Raw genomic sequence first — 22,663 nt, 5'->3', positions numbered from 1 at the left:
AGCTATTCTTCTGTACTGCTAGCTTACAGAATCAAAGAATGATGAAGAAAAGGAGGAGGCTGTTCGGTTCATTAAGCTACCTTTGGGAGAATAATGTGCTTAAACAGCCATGACTTTAAACTGTATGCTGTTTTGTTGTGATGTGGAATATAGTACCTGCAACAGTAGTGGAGACTTATTCAAAAGAAGAAAAGAGATACTTTAAAAGTTTAAATGTTTAAATCTGCGTTCCTCAGACTTAAAAGCAGCTAAGATGAGGGGTGTACCAGAGAGAACCTTGAAGATGATTTGCTCTATCTTTTCAGTATTGATCTATTTTTTTCTCCTTTGAATAAGTTTCCAAGTTGTGTATTCCCAATCTGATCAAAGTAACTTGTAGTTTAAAATAAAACTTTTTATATGTTACTGAAGTTATTCTGATAATCTGCTTAAGTCAGTACCTACCAGTTACTGGCCCATCTGCAATGGAAACTGCCTCTTTATTTACTTGATAAAATCATTCTTGAGCTTTATCTCCTCTGTCATTCTTTTCATTGCCTTTTCTATTGTAAAAACGTCTTACATCTGTGCCTCAAGCCTCTCCACATCAATAGTGCTTCTGCCCTGATACCATATTGTTAAATCTGCAACCTCTTCTAAAATTTGATAGCATTCTTAAATTTAAAACAATATGCTGAGATCTAACTAATGCAGTGTAAGTAAAGTTGTTGAGTTTCTTACCTTTGTATTCTATTCCTCAATCTATAAAGGCTAAGGTTTCTTTTGTTGTAAATAACATTTGCAATTTTCCTGCTACTTTTAAAGAAATGTCTGTGTACAACTCCAGGTCATCGTGCTTTTGAACCTCCCTGAAAATTGTGTCATTTGTTTCATATTGATTCTCATTATTTCTATCAAATGTATCATTGTATTAAATTTCATCATCATTTATCTTCCCATTTCACTGGTGGCATCCGTTAGTCTCGTGAGACCATGGACCTGCGCCTGGAAGGTCTTGCTTCAGTCTGTGTTAGAGCAGCGTCTGTTGTGGCTGTAGAGGCCCACACAGGAGTGACAGTCTCGGCTGCAGTGACTGCACTTGAAGGCGCTGTCCTCCAGTGTTGTTTTGGTGCTGTTTTCTCAGCGAGTGCGCTTTTCTTCAGCAGCAAACCTCAGCTTCTCTTCTCCTCTTTTTAGACCTCTGCGTAGTTCCAGCCTCCAGTGAGAGCGATCACTTGCGATGTCCTCCCACCTCTTGACATTCATGTTCAGTGACTTCATGTCTCTCTTGCAGACACCTTTGAAATGAAGATGGGGCCGCCCTTGTGCTTTCTTGCCGGAGGCCAGTTCCCCGTACAGCAGGTCTTTTGGGATCCTCCCATCTGACATGCAGTGTACGTGGCCCAGCCAGTGGAGATGGCTTTGTTGGAGCAGGGTGAAGAGGCTGAGTATCTGGACACAGGCCAGAGCCTCACTGTTGGTGACTCGGTCAGTCCACTTGATGTCCAGGATGCGTCTCAGGCTGCGAAGGTGGAAGGCATTGACACGCCACCCTTGTCTGGAGTAGAGGCTCCAGGTCTCACTGCCGTAAAGCAGTGTGCTGAGGACGCAGGCCCTGTAGACCGCAACCTTGGTGTACGTCATCAGCTTTCTGTTCTCCCAGACTCTCTTTGTCAGCCTGGCAAATGTTGAGGCTGCTCATCCGATCCGTCTGTTGATCTCAGGGTCTAGGGAAAGATTGCCCGTGATGGTGGAGCCAAGATATGTAAATTTGTGAACTACCTCCAGCTTGTAGTTGTTGATAGTAATGGCAGGGAGTGCTCAACACCTTGGCCCAACACATTGGTCTTCTTCAGACTGATGGTCAAGCTGAAGTCCTGGCAGGCTCTTGAGAAGCTGTCCAAGAGGCGTTGCAGTTGCTCTTCAGAGTGTGTTGCCAGTGCCACATTGTCTGCAAACAACATGTCCCTGATGAGTACTTCACGAACCTTGGCTTTCACCCTCAGCCGGGACAGACTGAACAGCCTCGTCCGATCTGGTGTGGAGGAAGACACCATCACTTGATGTTCCAAAGGCGTGCTTCAGCATGACTGTGAAGGAGATGCCGAACAGCGTGGGGACAAGCACACTGCCCTGTTTCACAAAGGGAGTCTGGGAGAACTTCTTCGGAGACCTTCAACATCCACAGTGGTGTGAAGCAGGGTTGTGTGCTGCCATTTCACTATTTCACTATTTCACTGTTACTGTCAGCTGCATTGTTTACCATATAAGACCACAGGATATGGGAGCAGAATTAGGCTATTTGGCCCATCAAGTCTGCTCTGCCATTTCACTATGGCTGATTCAATCTTCTCCCAATCTCCTGCTTTCTCCCCATAACCTTTCACACCTTGACTTATCAAGAATCTATCAACCTCTGCCTTTAATATACGCAATGACATCATCCATAGATCTTCAAGTTATATATGTTACCTCCAAGCCCTGATTATGATTACTGATCAGTATTGGGGATCACTGTGTGTGGCACGTAGTCTAGCAGTAGAGTAACACTTTGCAGTGCCAGCTGTAAGATTGGGATGCAATTCCTGCCACTGTCTGTACGTTCCTCCTGTGACTCTGTGAGTTTCCTCTGGATGCTTTTGTTTCCTCTCATGTATCAAAGATGTATGGTTAGGATTAGTGAGATGTGGCCATACTTACGTTGGCGCTGGAAGCGTGTTGACAGCTGCGGGCTGCCGAGCACAATTCTTGCTGATTCATTTGACGCAAACAACTCATCTCTTCTTTCAGTTAGTCCTGACGAAGGGTCTCGGCCTGAAACGTCGACTGTGCTTCTTCCTATGGATGCTGTTTGGCCTGCTGCGTTCCACCAGCATTTTGTGTGTCTTGCTTGAACTTCCAGCATCTGCAGATTTCCTCGTGTTAACTTATTTCACTGTATGTTTCGATGTACACATGGCAAATAAAACTAATCTTCATCTTTCTCTCCAGTCTGAGAAGTAACATTCATTGTAATTCTGATAGCTGCATTCTTCGGCCAATTTTGTATTCGTGTCGCCACTTCATTCCCTTAATTAAGTTGTTTGCAGCCACATTATGTTAGAAACATAATAAAGGATAATCCTCACTTGTACACATTTCACAAATTCCTTCTTCACCATACTGATATAAAATGAGTAAAGCAGATATAATAATGATCACTGGAGTTCCCAGTACTTATCTCATAGTCACTGAATTACACTTTCAGTAATCTTCTCTCTCGAACAAGTTACTTCAAGTTGGAATTGACAACCCCAGAGAATCTGTTAAATATGTTCCAAGCTACAACTGATAGATTTGCAGGAACTGTAAGGATTAAGTAGGAATGTATACAAGATTGAGAATTAGCCATCATATTGAAAGGCAGAACATGCTTAAGAGGGCTTGTGGACTATTCCAGCTATCACATTTCCTTCATCATCGGTGGGTAAATCCTGGAACTTCCCAGCATTGTGAGACTATGAAACGCTGAAGCAGTTCAAAGAGGTGGATCACTGTCACCTTTCTGATGTCAATTAGAGATGAATAACAAATACTGGGCTGCCCAACAATAGCCATTGAGAAGTGAATGATAGAATGGCTTTAAAGAGTATATGGTGAATTACCAATTACACATTCTCTCAAGCAACCAGACATGTGATTTCACCTCTGTAACAACCTTTGATATAATTTCTTTAACTCACCTCTGTCTTGCATTCACAATCATAATTAACTTTAGTAAATTATTTCAGTGCTCTCATGATTAGCTCTAAACTATTCCCCCACATAAATTGGGATTCACCCAAATCTGTTGCCAATTTCATTGTTCATACTTTCTTTTTCACCTGTCATCTCTTGGTGGCCTTGGTTTTGATGCCTTGATTTTAGTGCCCTCATTTTTATTTCCATTCTCCTCCATAGTTTCACCCTTCACTATATCTGGCACTTTCTCTACCCTAATGCCCTTTGAGATTGTTGCAGTCTTCCATTTGGGGCCTCTTGTACATCCTCAGTTTGAGTCTTCTACCATTGGTAGCTATGTCGTCAGCTGCCTAGATTGCAAGCCCTCTTATTCCTTCCGTAAAAGTCTTGGCCTCCCTTCCTTTCCCTCATGTCTTTAAGATGCTGCTTAAAATCTTCGATTATACTCATCCAGTAACATGTGAATTGATGTCAAATTTTGTTTGAGGAACTATAGAATTAGAATGCTTTTGTATGGTAATTAACTATATAATGGTTGTCGTGTCTGCCTTTTGGCTTATAAATCAGAGCCGTGGCTGTATCTCTCTGATTCTAATCTTCAAATCACAAGCAAATTACTTATGAAGAACAAAGGAAAAAACACCGCTCAAAGAATGAAGAGCTCTATGCATTAAGTGTACCATGAATTACTGAGTATCTTTGGCCTTTTCAATAGAATAATATTATTATGTAACAATGTGACTCAACAATGCTTGTTGTTAGTATTATACAGGATAAATGTTAGAAACCAACATGTCATATTTTGATTCTAGGAAAATGTGAGCACAGATCTGCATGTTTGGCCTTTGCAGCTAAATCATCTCTACTGTTGTATATTAGGAGACATCTGCCTCTATGGCAGTACTCCAGAAATTCAAAAGACTGCTCTAATTGGGTGTAAGATTGCATCAAAATCAGCCGACAGGAACAATACACCAGGATTACTTGACCTTCTACAAATCCAGCCAGCAGCAACACCAGAAGATGGTAAATACGGGGATGAAATGCAAATTGAATTCTAAAGATTTAAAACTGGGAATAAAATGCTTCTTTTTTTACTTTCCAACCATATAGATTTCTAAATCTGCCGTACCATCCATTTTAGAAACCTTGCGTCCAAATTACCCACAGATATCTTTATCAGCTTTTGAGACCTAGTATTCCCTGTCATGGTCCTGTTCTTCATTGGGATCAGATTCAGAATCAGATTTATTATCACTCGCATATGTTGTGAAATTTGTTGTTTTGTGGTAATAGTAAATCGCAATACATAATAACAATTTTAAAAATACAATAAGTATAATACATGCATTATTAAGAGAGCAAGAGGACATGTCCTGGGTGATGGGAGACCTTCAAGATGGATATGCCTTTTTGATGCATTGGCGTGTGAAGGTGTCCTGGATGCTAGGGAGGCTAGTGCGCATGAAGGAGCTGGCTGAGTTTACAACTTTCTGCAGCTTTTTCCGATCCTTTACAGTGGCCCTTCCATACCAGGTGGTGATGCAACCAGTTAGAATGCTCTTCATTGTACATCTATAGAAATTTGCATATGTCTTTGACATATTAATTCTCTTCAAACTTCTAATGAAATATAACCAATGTCATGCATCAATATGTTGGGCCTGGGATAGATCCCCCAAGATATCGACACCCAGGAGCTTGAAACTGCTTACCCTTTTCACTTCTAATCCCTTGATGAGAACTGGTGTGTGTTCCCTTGACTTCCCCTTTCTGAACTCCACATTCAATTCTTTGGTCTTACTGACATTGAGTGCGAAGTTGTTGTTGCGACACCTCTCAACTAGCTGATCTAGCTCACTCTTGTACGCCTCCTTGTCACCATATGAAATTCTGCCAACCATAGTTGTGTCATTGGCAAATTTATAGATGCCATTTGAGTTGTGCCTGGCCACACAATCGTGGGTGTAGAGAGGGTACAGCAGTGGGTACAGCATGCATCCTTGTGGTGTGACAGTGATTATTGTCAGTGAGGAGGAGATGGTATTTCTGATCCACACAGACCGGGATCTTCCAGTGAGGAACTTGCAACTCTGAAGAATCCAGTTGAAGGGGGAGGAACAGAGGTTCAGATTTGGAGCTTGTTGTTTAGAACTGAGGGTAAGATTGTTGAACGTTGAGCTGTGGTCAATAAACAGCAGCCTGATGTAGGTATTACTATTGTCCTGGCTGAGTGAAGAGCTGGTGAGATTGCATCCAATGTAGACCTATTGTGGCAAAAGTCAAATAGCAGTGGATCCAGCTCTTTGCTTCCACAGGAGTTGAATCTAGTTATGACCAACTTCTCAAAGCACTTCATCACTGTGGATGTGAGTCCCACTGGGCTATAGTTGTAGAGGCTGCTCACCGTGCTCTTCTTGGGCACTGGTATGATTGTCCCCCTTTTGAATCAGGTGGGAACCTCTGACTGCAGCAGTGAGTAAATGAATATGTCCTTTAACACTCCTGTGGTTTGTTGGCACAGGTTTCAAAGCCCTACCAGGTAACCCATCATGGTCTGACACCCTGCTAGGAATCACTCTCAGCAGATCAAGCCCTCAGCAAACTATGAATCTCCTGGTTCATCCACGGCTTTTGGTTTGGGTATGTCTGGTATGTTCTTAAAAGCTCACACTCATCCACACACATTGTGATTTTTGCGGAGAATGGTGAAGCCATTGGACTGCAGCATTGCACCTGAAATCAGTGGTGTGAGCCATTGATCCATAAAGCAAAGTACATAGCAGTCCCTGATGTTCCTCTAGTACAGCAACCTTGCTCTGAGGGCTTCAGTTTCATTTTCTAGAGACTATACATTCACCAGCAAGATGGTCAGGAGTGGAAATCTAAGGTCTCAGCATTTCAATCGTAGGGGCTGACCAGCACAACTAGTCCCTGCTTCTGCTTTCCTGAAGGGGAACTGTGCTTGTGACCTGAATCTGCCATCCGAGAGTCGTCGATTTTGACTATTGATGGATTTTTTTTAAACAACTTAAGATGATGCTGCTTACTGAAGTAGCCATGGCTGTGACAGTGGATTTCAACTATAGTAGTCCTAAATGGGAATACTTGATGATATCCATCGGAGTTGCACACAAACAGTTGCCACTTCATGGCACCATCTGTGCCATATCGAAGGGTTAAGCCACAGTGTGTTCTGGAATTTCGATCAATCAGTCCTTTTTCTAAAAAAAACAGCATGCAAAAATAAGTCATTTCTAGGTGAAATCATGTCAAGGCACCTACAGCTGAATCCATGCTGGAGGGCCTGACCATTACATAGCATCAGATATGAACACAATGACATTACAATTTCAACACTACATTTCAACCCCCAACCCCAGCCCCCCCTCCCCCCACCACCAAATGTTCTTAACTAAACTTGCTACACCAAGGAAATGACTGTCATTTGAGTAACAAAATGCAAATACCAAAACTTGCAGAGCCCTGAAATAATGTTTATATTCTGATATTGATCTATTGCACAGAGCTGTCAACCTCACTTTGATGATATTGGCCAAGTCATTGGGTGTATTTAAAGCAGAGATAAATAGATTCTTGATTAGCCAGGGCATCAAAGGGTATGGGGTGAAAGCAGGAGAGTGGGGATGACTGGAAGAATTAGATCAGCCCATGATTGAATGGCAGAGCAGACTTGACGGGCCGAATGGCCTACTCCTGCTCTTATATCTTATGGTCTTAAATGATGTGTATGATATTTGAAAGTTTATGTGAGTTCAGATTGCCTTAGTCATCTTCCTCTGAGCAGGAGAACTGTTGTTTTTATGTATAGATGCTCTTTGGGTCACATAAGGATTCAGAGAACTGTCCGTAACCCAAAGTTTCTATGAGCTGGAAACACTGTCACTTGAGTTTGCATAAGTTGCACTGGTACATTGGAAGATGTTCCAATGTTCCAATAATCTGAAACCCTGCCTCTTGCACCTAAAAATTCCAACCTTTTATTTCATATTTCTTGCACGTAGAGTATTTGCTTTTAAATTCTCAAAGGTAAATGCCCTTTCCAGCATTTGTTGTGTACCAGAAGACAATGGGAATACTGTTCCTAGTCTTCATACATACAATTCTTATCCCACTAATCATGGATTCTATTTCCTCTCCAATATTTCTCCAGTCCTTCTCTCTTCCACCTCACCAGGGTCTGAACTGACTCACAATCATCACCTTCCCAGCAGAATGGCAAATCCTATCCCACAATGTCCAATCTAACCTCCACCACCAAGCTGTAATGCCTTATCTAATGCCTCATCCCAAACTGTAATAGTTTAGCAATTTCCTACTTCTGAATGCCAGGATTATTCCAAGTATTCCTGATTATGGATCTTGCTATTTGGATAACTTTCCACCTGCCAGCCAGATTATTAACTAGGTCAGTTATCTAGTAGAAGTTGATTTTTAAATAATTATAATAAGAAGATTCTACTGGTACCCTGTTGATGTCCCTGTCATGATGGTTTCATCATCTGTCCACTGTCCATCCCGTGTCCTCCCAATTCCCCTACGAGTATCAAATACTAAACTCTGAGACCAAGTAAGGTCATTGATGACTTTAAATTCATGTATTCATGCCAGTAGTATCAGTTTATAAAATCTAATGTGCTCATCTTCATCATAGTGAATGCAGTGCCATATCATAAGGGTACATCAGATGTGGAACAGATTATCACTGGTAGCTTGTAGTATACACACAATTGCAATGGGAGCTTTCCTGTAATTTATGATTACGTAACCTAATGATTCATACCACAAACTGTCTGTAGAGTACCTCTTTAGAGTAACAAATCAATGGGTGGAAATGATCCTCATCCTACCTAGATTTAAGCAGAAAACAAATGATCCATTTTGTAGGGCTTTGTCTGATGTATACTAAATACTAAATTAACCTACCGTATATAACTAAAGTCTGTGAAAAATAATGATAAAAACGTTTTGGGCTCCTATACTAACTTTTGTCATTTGCATTGCCATGACTAGGAATGTTGAGGTTCTGCAGGTTATTCCAGAACAACATACTCAAATGCTGGAGGAATTCAGCAGGTCAGGCAGTATCTATGGGGAGGAATAAATAGTTGATGTTTCTGCCTGAGACCCTTCATCAGTTCTGATGAAATGTCCCTGAAACATAGATGATGCCTGACCTTCTGATCTCCAGCATTTTGTGTATGTTGCTCTAGAAATGTGGAGTAATGATTTCAGTGTTATGAATTATCTCTTCTATGCCTCCAAAAGTAATATCCTTTTTATAAATACATATTTATTGTCGCAAAGATGGATGTTTATATTCTTACTGTATGATTTAATGACATTCCAAAGCATGTCATTTCCTTCTAAGGTATTAGATCTTATTGTCATTTTGGGTATAGGACAATATCACAAGTATTGTAGGATGTGAAGGAAATCTATCTTACAGATCAGAGCAGTTGCTGGTGGATTCGCTATGGAGCAGCATACAGCTTAGGAAAAGTCTGTCATATTCTCCATGGTGACAGAAATCGAGAGGGGATGAGGAATGTTGCATGGAAAGCTCTGCAGAAACATCAGAGCTTGGAACAAGACACTCGAGTGCTTACAGCCATTAAAGTTGCTGAGGTAATTGGAATATGCATGAGTGGGAAAACTGTCAAAAACTTGTCATGTATTCAGAAAAAAGTAAATATGCATACCTTTAACTGGTTATTTTCTGTGCTGATGCATTGACTTTTAATGGTTTAGAGACAAATCCTGTATACTTCAATGCTCCTTCAAGAGTCTAGATTCTTATCATGAAGGAAGTATTCAAATTTATCTTTCTTTGAATCATTTTGTGTTAATAAATTATACAATAATATGTGTATTGAATAGATGTGTAATATTCAATCATCTTACACATCACAACATCAAACTTTATCTGTCGTGATTTACTAATGTAACCTGCATCACTGTGAAATTTTTGTGGAGTGATAGGTATGTTGATTCTGTCATATATATAGTACCATAGAATCAAAAGTAGTTCAATTTACCTGTGCTGTGAGAGTGCTGGAAATACCCAACAAATTACTTTCTGCAGAGAATCAAACAAAATTAGCATTTCATATCAATAGCCTTATTAGAACAAGAAATGTGCAGAAACAAGAGGAGCAGAGGGAACAAAGGGTGATCATGATTGTCCTGGTGACGTAATGCTTTCTGAGCCAAGTAGGTCAAAGATGAACGAGAATCAGTTTTGAAGAGAGAAACAAAACAAAGCAAAAATGTTGGAAATGTGAATGACTGAACACTGCTGTTGCTGAACATCCACCACAAGAGAAAGTGCTGGAAATAACCAGCAGGTCAGGTAGCATCTGTGGAGAAAGAAAAACTGAGTGAATATAAATAATCTTGCATCGGAAAGCAGGAAAAACTAATTATTTGAAAACAATATTAAGTCCAAAAGGCTGCAACAAGCCAAGATGAAAGACGAGGTGCTGTTCCTCAAACTTTTACAGGCGACCCCACTCATATTACATTAATACACCTTAAAGTACCCAATTTACTATCCAAGAATTTAAAAATTGGGAAAAAGAGTAAAAAGAGCTGTACATTTTCATCTTAGTTTGTGTTTCTTTATGTATATGCAGATAACCTAGCTTTGTCTTAGGGAGAATTGTGATTTCAGCTGTTTCCTACAAAATGCAGTGCCCAACCTCTGCCCTGCTTCCACTGCTTGTAATGTGGGGGATCACCTGTAGAAACAGCGTAGGCCGAAGTCAGAATGGTCAGATTGGGAAGAGGATGAAGAATTAAAGTGACAGGTGTTTTGAAGCCTTGTGACTCCCAATGTAGTTGTTCGATCCTTACAAAATACAGGAGGAACTCTGCAAGGTAGGCAGCATGTATGAAGGGGAGTAAATAGCTGACACTTTGGGCTGGGACCCTTCACCAGAACCCTACTCCTTGGTGGAACTAGAGGAGGTAAAAGGCATCATTTTACCTCTTCTGGATATACCTTCTTAAGCTCCTTAAGCATATTGAAGGAAAAATTTATTTTGTGTCTCCCTGATTTGCTCTTCCCTCTCCACTGACCACTCCCTTTTACAGGTATTTTCCTATCCAATGGCAGGCAAGGTGCATTTAGGATGGAGAGCAGATTGGTTATTAACAGAAAACAGAGAGCCAATGTAAATCTATTATTTTTCAGTTTGTCAAGTGGGGTACCAAAAGGATTGGAGAAGGGGTCGCAAATATTAACAGTCTGTATTCATGACTGCAGTGGTAGGAACGCAAGTGGTGAGAAGGACACAAAGTCTTTGCATAAGTACATGGGTAGTTTAAATAAAAGGGCAAAAGATCTCACAAGCTTTATTAAATTTTAAGTTCTCCACTTCCGTTGAAATAATGGAAAAATTGGATTTTAATGAAGAGAAACCTCAGAATGTTGTTGTACTGACAATTCATGGTGCCTTCATTGATGAAACACAGAAATGTACCCTGTTGAATTAATTCAGTAGTTAGAGCAATAGTCATTATTGCAAGAGGCATGGATTATAAAATCAGGTGAGATAACACTTGCCTACTGCTTATTTAAGAATGATATACAGTGGATTCCAGTTAATTGGGCCATCGATTGATTGGGGCAGCTGCTTATTTGGGACAACTCTGAAAGAACAAAATCAAATCAAGAAAATTGTTGGGATTCCCTTAATTTATTTGGGACATGATGCCGCTTTAATTGGGGTAGGAGACTTCAAAAAACAGGTTTTAACCAGTGTCAGTGCATGCAACTGTGTGGCCATTAGACACTACACCGTGCTTAAAGTGAACAGTTTTTAAATAACATTAGTTGCATGTGTTTCTATTAAAACAATGATTTTTGTCACTGACCATTGGTGAGAATTAAGCAGTAAGACAATAGCAAATTGCTTTGCTCACTGTGGTTTCAAGCATTCAGACTGGGAGAGGCCTAAAATGTCTGGGAGTGAAAATGAAATGATTTACGACTACAACAAGTTAGGATCTGTGAAGATTTAGAAGGTATTGACAATCATCTTGAATGTTACCTTTGAACCCACCGGACGCTCGGCTTTCACCCCTGGCTCCAAGTAACTGTTAGCATGCAATAGCGGCCACATCCTGGTACACCGTTTCAACAGACAGGCTAAACCAGGTGAGGGTAGCCGACCGGTCTCAAACCCTCGGTGAGATAGGGAGTTGTCTATCCCAGCATGTGAAGACAGACTCCAGCAGATTGAGCAGACGAGACCAAGGAGGCAGTCTCTGCAAGCATCGTGGAACGTGTAGAGCAGGACAAGACACAGAAGACGTCCTGGTCATCCACTGCGCCTAGTCCCATCTCCAGCCGGCTCGACTCTGTCTTGCCACTAGATCCAGATGGGAATTGGGAAGAGAGAGTGAGGCTGACACTGCGCAACTCTCTCTCACTTAAATCTAAATCATGTGCTAGTCTCAACACCATCATAATGGTGTCGAGGTCCTCATCGACGTCGACGATGGACGAACAAACCAGGTGAGGGTGGGGGGGGGTCTCATACCCCAATGAGAGACAAAGACAGGCCTGTCCTAGCATGCAAAGTCCACTCTGGCAGACCAGGAGAATGAAATATACAGTGAGATCCAATGGCTAGGAAGGCAGTTGTACAACACTTTGTGAGGAGCGAAGGGCATGACGAGGCACAGAAGAAGTCATGGTCATCCACTGCAATCAAGGAAGACCCCAGTTGTGAGATCTATTCATTCCACTGGACCCGGACTTCCGAGGTCAAGAAACTGAAACTGCCTCAGTACAATGGTTTTTCTACTTTAAAAACTCTCCTGCACGTTTTCCTGTCATTGTCGGATATGACGGATAACCACCAGTGGTATTGATAGTGTTTTAATTTGTTCTGTATTTCATTTAAATACATAAATTGTTACTTAGTTAAATGGTAGTTTGTCTTTTTTTATACCTTTTTAATTATTTCCATGAAATTTCGGCTAATAGGAGCAACCGCTTAATTGGTTCATAATGAACTGGTCCCAATGTGTCCAAGTTAACCCAAATCCGATGCACTTAAATTGAATTGAATTGACTTTATTAGTTACATCCTTCACATACATGAGGAGTAAAAATATTTACATTACGTCTCTGTCTAAATGTGTAATGAGCAATTTACAGTAATTTGTAATAAATTGTATGTACAACAGGACAGTCAATATAACATAGAAACACAATTGTATCAGCGTGAATTATTCAGTCTGATGGCCTGATTAGAGGTGGCTCACAGGTTTATTTCTAGGTTCAGGAGGTTATCTTGTGAAGAATGATGGAGCTGTTTAAAAGAATGAGAGTTGATCTCAACAGGGCAGATACTAGGCATGGTTTCAGAATAAGTGAGGGCATCTATTTAAGATAGTAAAGAAATTTTTCACTCAGAGTGTTCTGACGCTTGGTATTTTAAAGTCTGAGAGAGACATTTTTGAACTGTAGGGGAATCATAGATTGTAGGGAGCAGCCTAGAAATGCTTGGATTGGACCTTTGAATGGTGAACAGCTTCAAGGTGGCCTATAACCGACTTCTGCTAATATTTCTTATCTTTGTAACGGTAACACACTGTAAGGTTTCACTGCTAATGTAATGGCTCCTCTGTAATGTTCCACAGCTGAGGTAATGGTTTCTCTGTAGCAGCAATGTTTGGGTTATGACTAGAGATAGCGGGGCATGTTAGCCAATGAGCGGGATGTTGTTTTTTCTTGTGTGTCTGGGAGCCGGGAATTCGCGGTTTTTTGCCAGGGAAAGATGAGGAGAGAAGACGCGAATGGAGAGAGCTGGTAGACCTCGGACAGAGTGGATTAGAGTGAGGGTCCGAAGGTCAGCAACGATCGGAGGAGGTCGATGGTGGACACACGGCCTTATCAGTGAGCTCCCACATTGCGCAATGGACTGTTTCATGAGAATGGGCCCTTTTTCCTGTTTTTGTTTTCTTTACTAACAATATAGTCAAATTAGGAATTATAAAGCTCAAGCGTCTAATCGCAGATTGTGTACTGTTTGTTATTTTGTGGTACTGATTTGTAACAGGGGACACATCATGTAGCATCCACCCAGACGAGGTTTCTTAAGTTTGGCTGGGCCAGGGGTTGGGGGGCTATCATTCCCTATATTAAGCCACTAGCCAAAGTGAGAGTTACATAACCACACCAGAGCCCCCACACTTATCGGGCTCCTGATCTCTAGCCTGCTTCCCACACTACAATCCCTGACACGGCCTCTGTCACAGGTGGCACATTTACCATTCAACACCGTGCAAAACCGTGGATGTCATATGCTTGCAGCAATGTTCATACAACAGGGTTCCTTAAGGTTGCCATAGCTGGGGGATGTCGTGGGAATGAACTGCCACTACCTATTAAATGCTCCCTGTGGTGTGTGTCTCAAATAGCTTCTGACAACCAAGTCCAACTCCAGCCCTTCATGTGTGACTTAGCTAATAAGCCTGGCGGAACCGTTTCTACTGACAGGTGGGTCACTGGCGCCTTAAAACCAATTACCTCAGGCACATGGAGCTCTTCAGCTGTGTTTGGCAGCTCATCTTGGAGAAGGAAAATTTTGATCTCAAACCTTGTGGCTATACCCACTCATGGGGCAGGCTTCAGAAGTAAACCCTGAGAAAAAATCTGGAACTGGAATCCCCAGTGTTGAGTTGAGCACTGACTGGCAACTCCTGCGATGCTACTGGTGCCAGTCTGTATCAGTCTTGGCTGTTCCTTTGGATCCGAGGTGAGCTGCATGGTGAGGGCGAGTCTGCTACATAGGCAACTGCTTGCTCTCCATATTGTGCAGTCCTTGCTTGTGTACTAGCTTGCATATCACGTAGATGGCTCGGACTCAATTTCCATGGTCGGCCCCAACTAATGCAGGGCCTCACACAATGGAAACTATTGGCATGTTATTTGATAGCCACTCCCCATATCCATTGCAGCTCAATAGAATTTCTAGGCATGACCATTTCAGTGGTGTTTTTTGAGGAATAACTTTTGGCATTTTCCAGAAAGTCCTCACATAACACCTTGTATGAAAATTGATACTGTTGATTATGCAATAACTCTCTAGCATTTACCACAATTAGTCAAGGTTATGTATTCAGATCTCTTTTAACTTGGCTTAAAGCCTCAATCTTCTGGGTTTTATTTAAAATTGGTGCAACCAAGATGTTATTGAGGTCAATTAGAATCCTAAAGGACATAATCTATTCTGTTTTCTAATAAATGACTGTCTATTAGCACCACCTGCATCTGCTCTTTCACTGCATTTTAGGAACGTAAGTCTTTATCACCAATCCACACCTTCAAGACCTGTCAGATTAAGATGAAAGATGTAAAATAGTTGTGGTTTGACTGTGCCTTCAATTAGAAATATGTGCATGAATTTCCTGTCTAAGGGAGATTCCTGAACACCAGCCTGAGCCTAACGGTATTGCGATGCTGGACTGGAGCAGCTGTTTCACATAGGTGAGGAAAAGGGGGCTGGATGGTGGTTATGAGAGTAACTTTTGATTGCATTCCTTGAAATATATAGAGCCAGTGAGCCTTAATAGTAACCAGCTAAGTTACTGAATAGTAGTTGGCAGCCATCGATCCCAGGGAATCATGGGTTTGTGTCTCTGGTGGACTGTGTCCTCTCCAGGGCACAAGCCTGGGCAGGAAGATTTGAAGAACCGACTGTTGCCCATGCAGTGGGATCCCCCTCTCCACATCACTGATGTAGTCCAAGGGAAGGGCAAGCACCGATACAGCTTGGCACCAGTGTCATCATAGAGGCTGCCAGAGTGAAGTTGTAAACAAAATCAAACTGCCTTAGGGACCCCAGCTCCAGATTTCTTCCTTGGGGTTTACTCCCAAAGCCTTTACCATGGATGGGTATGGCCGCAAGGCAGTGGAGGTTTAAAATCAGAGTTTTCCTTCTCCTAGGCGGGCTGCCATCCAAGGCTGATGAGCCCCACCTGCCAAAGCAACTGGTTTTGAGGTGCCAGTGGTCTGCCTTTGCCCCTTCTCTTGTCCGTAGAAACAGTTCCACTGGGCCTAGTAGCTAAGCCACAAGAGTTGGACTACTTGGTTGTCAGAGGCTGTTAATGATGCATGCTATTTGGAGCACTCTATAGGTAGTGAAAGCTTATCCCCACTACCACCTGCAGCTATGACAACCTTAGGAACCAAATTACTGAATAAGATCACGAAAAATATAGGTGCTCTAGGATTCAGCAATAAAGATGTTTCACCTAATTGTCTGTCTCTATGTTCATGGTAGAGCTGCGGAAATCAATGTTAAAAAATCAGAATTAACATAGCTGTTATAGACACCTACAAAATGTTGACCCTTCCTCAGGACTAATGAAAGATCTCAGCCCAGAAACATTGACTGTCCATTCCTCTCCACAGATGCTTCCTGACCGTTGATTTCCTCCAGCATTTAGTGTATGTTATTCTGGATTTCCAGCAGCTGCAGAATCTCACTTGGTTATTATAAGCACCTTACTTGGTACTAGGCGAGGGGAGGCACGGGCCGGTTCAAATTGTTGCTCATCTCCACGCTGAACTTCAACTTGTTACTCCGTGAGATTTACTCGCTCTGCACCAAACTGTGGCAGTGGCCTGCAACCATCACAGTGTGAACTCACTGTTGTGAACTTCACTTCTGAATGCTATTTTCTTACTTTTGTTGTTTTGCATGTTTCCTTTCTTTTTCTCTCTCTGCATGTTGGTGTTTGACGGTCTTCTTTTGTTTTAATGGGTTCTATTGGGTTTCTTTGTTTTACAGCTGCCTGTAAGAAGATGAATTTCAAGGTTGTATAAATCATATGGGCTTTGATAATAAACTACTATTTACACATAGGTGGTGCTTAATCGACGGTTCACTTTATTTGTATTGACATACTGACTTTTTATTTTTCTAGGCAGAATTAAATGGTCCAATAAACCCTTTCATTAACATAAACTCTAAGACATCATCACCCAAGCACTCAGTAGCATTTTGCTCTCTGGGTTGGCGAATAGCGAATGTTCTGTCTCAGCTGTGTCTACCTCCAGTGGTTCCTTATATTCCTTTGCCTCGATTGCTGCCACAAAGACCCATTCTTACCAGACCTCCAATGCAGAAAAAAATGAATGTCGACAGGAAAAAAGTACGTCTTTCCCTCAGGTCAGTTCAACTTTCATAGAGTGACCTGGAAATCTGATAATAAAAAGAACTCCATTGTATGTCTGTGAATTTACAACTAGGAATGGAAGAATAGCACAGCAAACACTAACAATGCCATAGCCCAATAACCATTTTCTTTTTATTTTTAAAACTTACATGAACACACTATGCTTTTAGTATCTTTACATTTTCCATAGCCATCAGATGAAAAATGATCAACAGATTTTGATGTATGACGGGGCAAAGAAGACTCAGTGAAGTCAGCGAGAGTGAAATACTCATAAATAACAATGTAAGATGCATTACAAGAGCTGTTAGGAAGAATAGACACAGCAGTTTGCAAACTAAGTCAAAATTGAGAGGATATTTGAGTATATTATTAGATTCAGGAGGTGATCAATTACATTGGGTTGCCTAGGCAAACATTAAAACCTGAGAGTAAACCATCAAAGAGTACATCTGACAGTCAGTATCACCAGGGGCACATTATATAGAAACCTCTATTGCTAGGAACCAAGGAAAGGAAATAGTGGATGGATTAATGCTAAGAAAAGAAGTAAAAATTAGAAGACTTATTATAAATTTTATCATGAAATTACAGTAATCAATGAATTCCAGATATTCTCCAAAGCTGCAAAGGATAACAAATAACAAGAAGAGACAGCTAGAATAATAAAATGGCTAGCTAATACATTCATTGGGTCATAACTAGTACATTGAAGAGATTTTTTGCTCAGGGAAATCAGTTGTCATTTCCACGAACTAAAATTGATTTAATTTATTATAATTTCTGGCTAAATTATATAAATGATGCACACATAAACATTTATTGAGTTGGAAAATGGCAATTAAAGGACTTGCAGAACTGAAGTATTGAAACTGACATATTTGTGTGCAGATTGGTAACTACCATCAGATTACACTTTCGTGATGGCACAAGATTATATGAAGGGAGACAAAATAGTGAACATTGTCTGTGTTAGTAAAGTGTAACTTTTGAACTTAGTTTTGGGATAAGCAATTTTCTAATTCTTTGTTATACTTAACTTTTGTTTAGAATAAGGGAACCAGGAATATACTTTGTAGAAAGGTTGACAAATTTATATTATTTTTCCTACTCTAGTTAATGTGTTGCTAGAAAGATGAAAAGTTTCAAAAGCTAGTTTACATAAACAAAATAGCCGAAGAGAGTTCAAAGGAAACAAGTGGGGGCAGTCAGACATTCTGTGTGCCACAGTTTTTGAGGAGAGATTGTATTGTGCATAATTATGCACTTAACAAGGGCTAATAAAAAGAAGTTAAGTTTAAGCAGAGTGGCCATTGTGTGACTGGGCCAATGATAGAATGGGGAGCTCAGGCTTTGGCTCACAGAGACTTCGGTGAGGAGAGGCAAAAGCTGGAGGTTCATTTTTTGTTTAGTTTTTCTTTCTTACTGCCCAGTTAGAGCAGTGGAAATGCCAGGCAGCATAGTGGAATGCTCCTCTTGTGGGATATGGGAAAGCAGGGAGACCTCCAGTGTCCCTGATGACTACACCTGCAAAAAGTACAGCCAGCTGCAGCTTCTTTCAGACTGTGTTAAGGAACTGAAGCTGGATCTGGATGAACTCCAGATTATTCAGGATGCTGAGGGGTTGTTTGACAGGACATACAAGGATATGGTTACGCCCAAGGCATAGGACATAGGTAACTGCGTGACCATCTGGACGGGGAAGGAGGATGGGCAACCAGTGCAGAACACCCCTTTGGCTGTTCCCCTCAACAACAGGTATAGTGCTTTGGATACTGTTGTGGGGTGGGGAAGATGACTGGGCAGAAGGAAGCCACAGCAGTCAGGTCTCTGGCTATGAGTCTGGCTCTGTTGCTCAGAAGAGGATGAGAAAGAAGAGGAGTACAGCAGTGACAGGGGATTCCATAGTTAGAGGAGCAGAAAGGAGATTCTGTGGATGTGAAAGCAACATCCGATGACATGTTGCCTCCCAGGTGTCAGGGACAGAGATGTTTTGAATTGGGTCCACAGCATTCTAAATAGGAAGAGTGAGCAGTCAAAAGTTGTGGTAGATGATGGAACCAAAGACATAGGTAGAAAAAGGGAGGAGATCCAGAAGAGGAAATTGGTGCAGAGAGCAGGGTTTCAGATTTCTGGATCATTGGGATCTCTTCTGGGGAAGGTATGACCTGTACAAAAAAGATGGATTACAACTGAACCCAAGACAGATCAATATCACTGTGGGCAGAATTGCTAGGGCTGTTGGGTGAGTTTAAATGAATTTGGCAGTGGGATGGGAACTGAAGTGATGGGGCTGAGGATGGGGCAGTTGGTATACAGGTAGTGTGTAGTGACACTGTGAGGAAGGACAGACAGATGAAAGGGAAAAATTGCAGTCAGTGGGATGAGCTGAAGTGTACCATGGGAGTAAAATCGAAAGGAGGGCTGAATACAGGACTGAAGGTTTCATATTTGAATGCACACAGTATACAGAATAAGGTAGATGGTCTTGTAGCGTAGTTAGCGATTAGCAGGTATGATGTTGTGGGCATCACAAAGACGTGGCTGAAAGAAGATTAGGAGCATATCATCCAAGGATATGCATTGCATCAAAAGGACAGGCAGGCAGGCAGAGGGGGTGAGATGGCTCTGTCAGTAGAAAATGAGATCAAATCCTTAGAAAGAGGTGACATAGGATCAGAAAATGTAGAGAAGAGTTAAGAAACTGCAAGGGTAAAAATGCCCTGATAGAAGTTATCTACAGCCTCTGAATAGTAGTCAGGATGTGGGATACAAGTTATAACAGGTGATACAAAAGGTATGTAAGAAGGACAATGTTACGATAGTCAAGGGGGATTTCAACATGCAAGTAAATCAGGAAAATTGGGTTGGTGCTGGATCCCAAGAGATGGAATTTGTAGAATGCCTATAAGATGGCTTCTTAGAGCAGCTTGTGGTTGCCCCCCCTCGAGGGAAAGGCAATTCTGGATTGGATATTGTGCAATGAACTAGATTTGATTAGGGAGCTTAAGGTAAAGGAACCCTTAGGAGAGTGATCTTAATATGATACATATCTGGAGTATTGTGTACAGTTCTGATCACCCCAGTATAGGAAGAATGTTGAGGCTTTGAAGAGGGTGCAGAAGGGGTTTACTAGGATGCTGCCTGGTTTTGAAGGCATGTGCTGTCACAAGAGGCTGGATAAACTTGGATTATTTTCTCTGGAGTGCCAGAGGCTAAGGGGAAATCTGATATAGGTTTACAAGATTATGAGAGGCATTGATAGAGTGGACAGATTGGCCTGAATGACGTAATTCTGCTCCTATGTCTTATGATCTTATCTGTTTCCCAGGTTTGAAATATCTAATACCAGAGGGTATGTATTTAAGGTGAGAGGGGGTAGGTTCAAGGGGGATGTGAGGTCTAAGTATTTTACTAAGAGTTTGGTGGATACCTGGAATGCACTGCCTAGTATGCTGATAGAGGCAAATACATTGGAGGCTTTTAAGAGATGTTTGGATCAGCATATGTGTGTAAGGAAGATGGAGGGAAATGGACATGGTGCAGATAGGAGAGATTAGTATTTGGATGTTTTTGATTTGCTTTTTAGCCGGTTTGCAAAACATTGTGGGCCCAATGGCCTGTTCCTGTGTTGTATTGTTCTATGTTCTATGTTCCAATTCACCCTGGAGTTTGAGAGGGAGAAGCTAAAGTTGGATGTATCAGTATTCTATTGGAGTAAAGGGAATTTCAGAGACACGAGAGAGAAACTGGCCAAAGTTGATTGGAAGGGTGACTAGCAGGGATGATGACAGAACAGCAATGGCTGGAGTTTCTGGGAGTAATTTGGAAGGTGCAGGTTAGATGCATCCCAAAGATAAAGAGGTATCCTAAAGGGAGGATGAGACAACCATGGCTGGCAGGGAAACCAAAGTCAGCATAAAAGCAAAAAAGAAAGCCTATAATAGAGCAAAAATTAGTGGAAGTTAGAGGGTTGGGAAACTTTTAAAAACCAACAGAAAGCAACTAAAAAGTAATAAAAGATTAAATATAAAGGTAAACTAGCCAATAATATAAAAGATGATACCAAAAATGTTTTCAGATATATAATGAGTAAGACAGAGGTGAATGGATATCGGACCACTGGAAAATGACACTGGAGAGGTAGTAATGTGGGACAAGGAAATGGTGGATGAACTTTTTCATCAGTCTTCACTGTGGAAGACACCAATAGTATGCCAGAAATTCGAGAGTGTCAAGAAGCAAAAATGAGTCTAGTTGCTATTACTAAGGAGATGGTGCTTGGGAAGCTGAAAGAGGTAGCTGCAAAGATTGTGGAGGCATCAGTAATGATCACCCAAGAATCACTAGTTTCTGGAATGGTTCCACTGGACTGGAAAATTAAGAAGGGAGGGAGGCAGAAGGAAGAAAATTATAGACCAGTTAACCTGACTTCAGTGGTTGAGAGGATTTTGGAGTCCTTTATTAAAGATGAAGTTTTGGAGTACTTGGAGACACATGATAAAACAGGCCAAAATCAGCAGCTTTGTGGCCAGGTCTGCGGATGATTCAAAGATCAGTGGAGGGGCAGGCAGTGTTGAGGAAGAAGAGAATCTGCAGAACAACTTAGACAAATAAGGAGAATAGGCAAAGAAGTGGCAGATGGAATATAGTAAAGGGAAGTCTGTGGTTATGCACTTTGGTAGAAGGAATAAAAGGATAGACTATTTTTTAAACGGGGAGAAAGTTTGAAAATTAGAGGTGCAAAGTGATCCTTATGGAGGATTCCCTAAAGGTTAATTTGCAGGTTGAGTCAAAGGTAAGGAAAGCAAGTGCATTTATTTCAAGAGGATTAGAATATAAAAGCAAAGATGTGATGCTGATGCTTTATATGGCATTGTTAGACCACACATGGAGTATTGTGAGCCCAAACGAGAATGATTCCGATAATGTATGAGGAGCACTTGATGGCTCCGGGCCTGAACACACTGGAGACTGGAAGAATGAGGGAGGATCTCACTGAAACCTATTGAATATTGAATGGGCTATTAGAGTGGATACAGAAAGGATGTTTCCTAAACCGGGAGAGTCTGAGATCAGAGGGCACAGCCACGGAATGCAGGAATGTCCACTTAGAACAGAGTTGAGGAGGAATTTCTTCAGCCAGAGGGTGGGGAATCTGTGGAATTCATTGCCACAGATGACTGTGGAGACCAAGTCATTGGGTATATTCGAAGCGGAGATTGATAGGTTCTTGATTAGTCAGAACATCAAAGATTAAGGGATGAAGTCCGAAGAATGGGGTTGAGGCTCTCCACTGGTTGGGGTCAATCATGGATATAACATCCTAACTGTCTGTGTGATACACAAGCCAGGGTAGTATAATATAGAAAGCAAACTATTGCCCATGCAGCAGGCTGACCCTCTCTATGCAGCTGATGAATCTAATGGAACGGCAGAAACTGATACAGTTTGGCACCAGCAGCATCGCAGGAGTTGTCAGTCAGTGTTGAGCTCAACATAGAATGGCCTTTGGTACTCCAGCTCCAGATTTTTCCTTGAGGTTTATTCCTGAAACCTTCCTCATAAGTGGATGTAACTGCAAGGCAGTGGAGGTTTGAGATCAGATTTTTCCTTTTCCTAGGTGAGCTGCCAACCATAGCTGATGAGCTCCATCTGCCTGAAGTAACTGGTTTTAAGGCACCTTTGCCCTTCTCCTATCAATAGAAATGGTTCTGCTGGGCTTAGTTGTAAAGTCTCATGTGAA

General features: G+C 41.5%; 1 protein-coding gene across 2 annotated transcripts in view; it reads left to right on the top strand.

Annotated features, from left to right (window-relative positions):
* tmem232 (transmembrane protein 232) overlaps positions 1 to 22,663 on the top strand; it is a 92,850-nt gene that overhangs the window by 65,262 nt on the left and 4,925 nt on the right. For both annotated transcript variants that reach the window (XM_072281379.1, XM_072281380.1), the window contains 3 exons: positions 4,512 to 4,725; positions 9,170 to 9,348; positions 16,666 to 16,910. In XM_072281379.1, coding sequence (XP_072137480.1) covers positions 4,512 to 4,725; positions 9,170 to 9,348; positions 16,666 to 16,910 — 638 coding nt within the window. The remainder of the gene's footprint in view (positions 1 to 4,511; positions 4,726 to 9,169; positions 9,349 to 16,665; positions 16,911 to 22,663) is intronic.

The sequence above is a fragment of the Mobula birostris genome, chromosome 17 (genome assembly GCF_030028105.1).
Source record: "Mobula birostris isolate sMobBir1 chromosome 17, sMobBir1.hap1, whole genome shotgun sequence".
Classification (NCBI taxonomy): Eukaryota; Metazoa; Chordata; class Chondrichthyes; order Myliobatiformes; family Myliobatidae; genus Mobula; species Mobula birostris.
This window is presented reverse-complemented; position numbering and strand designations above follow the sequence as displayed.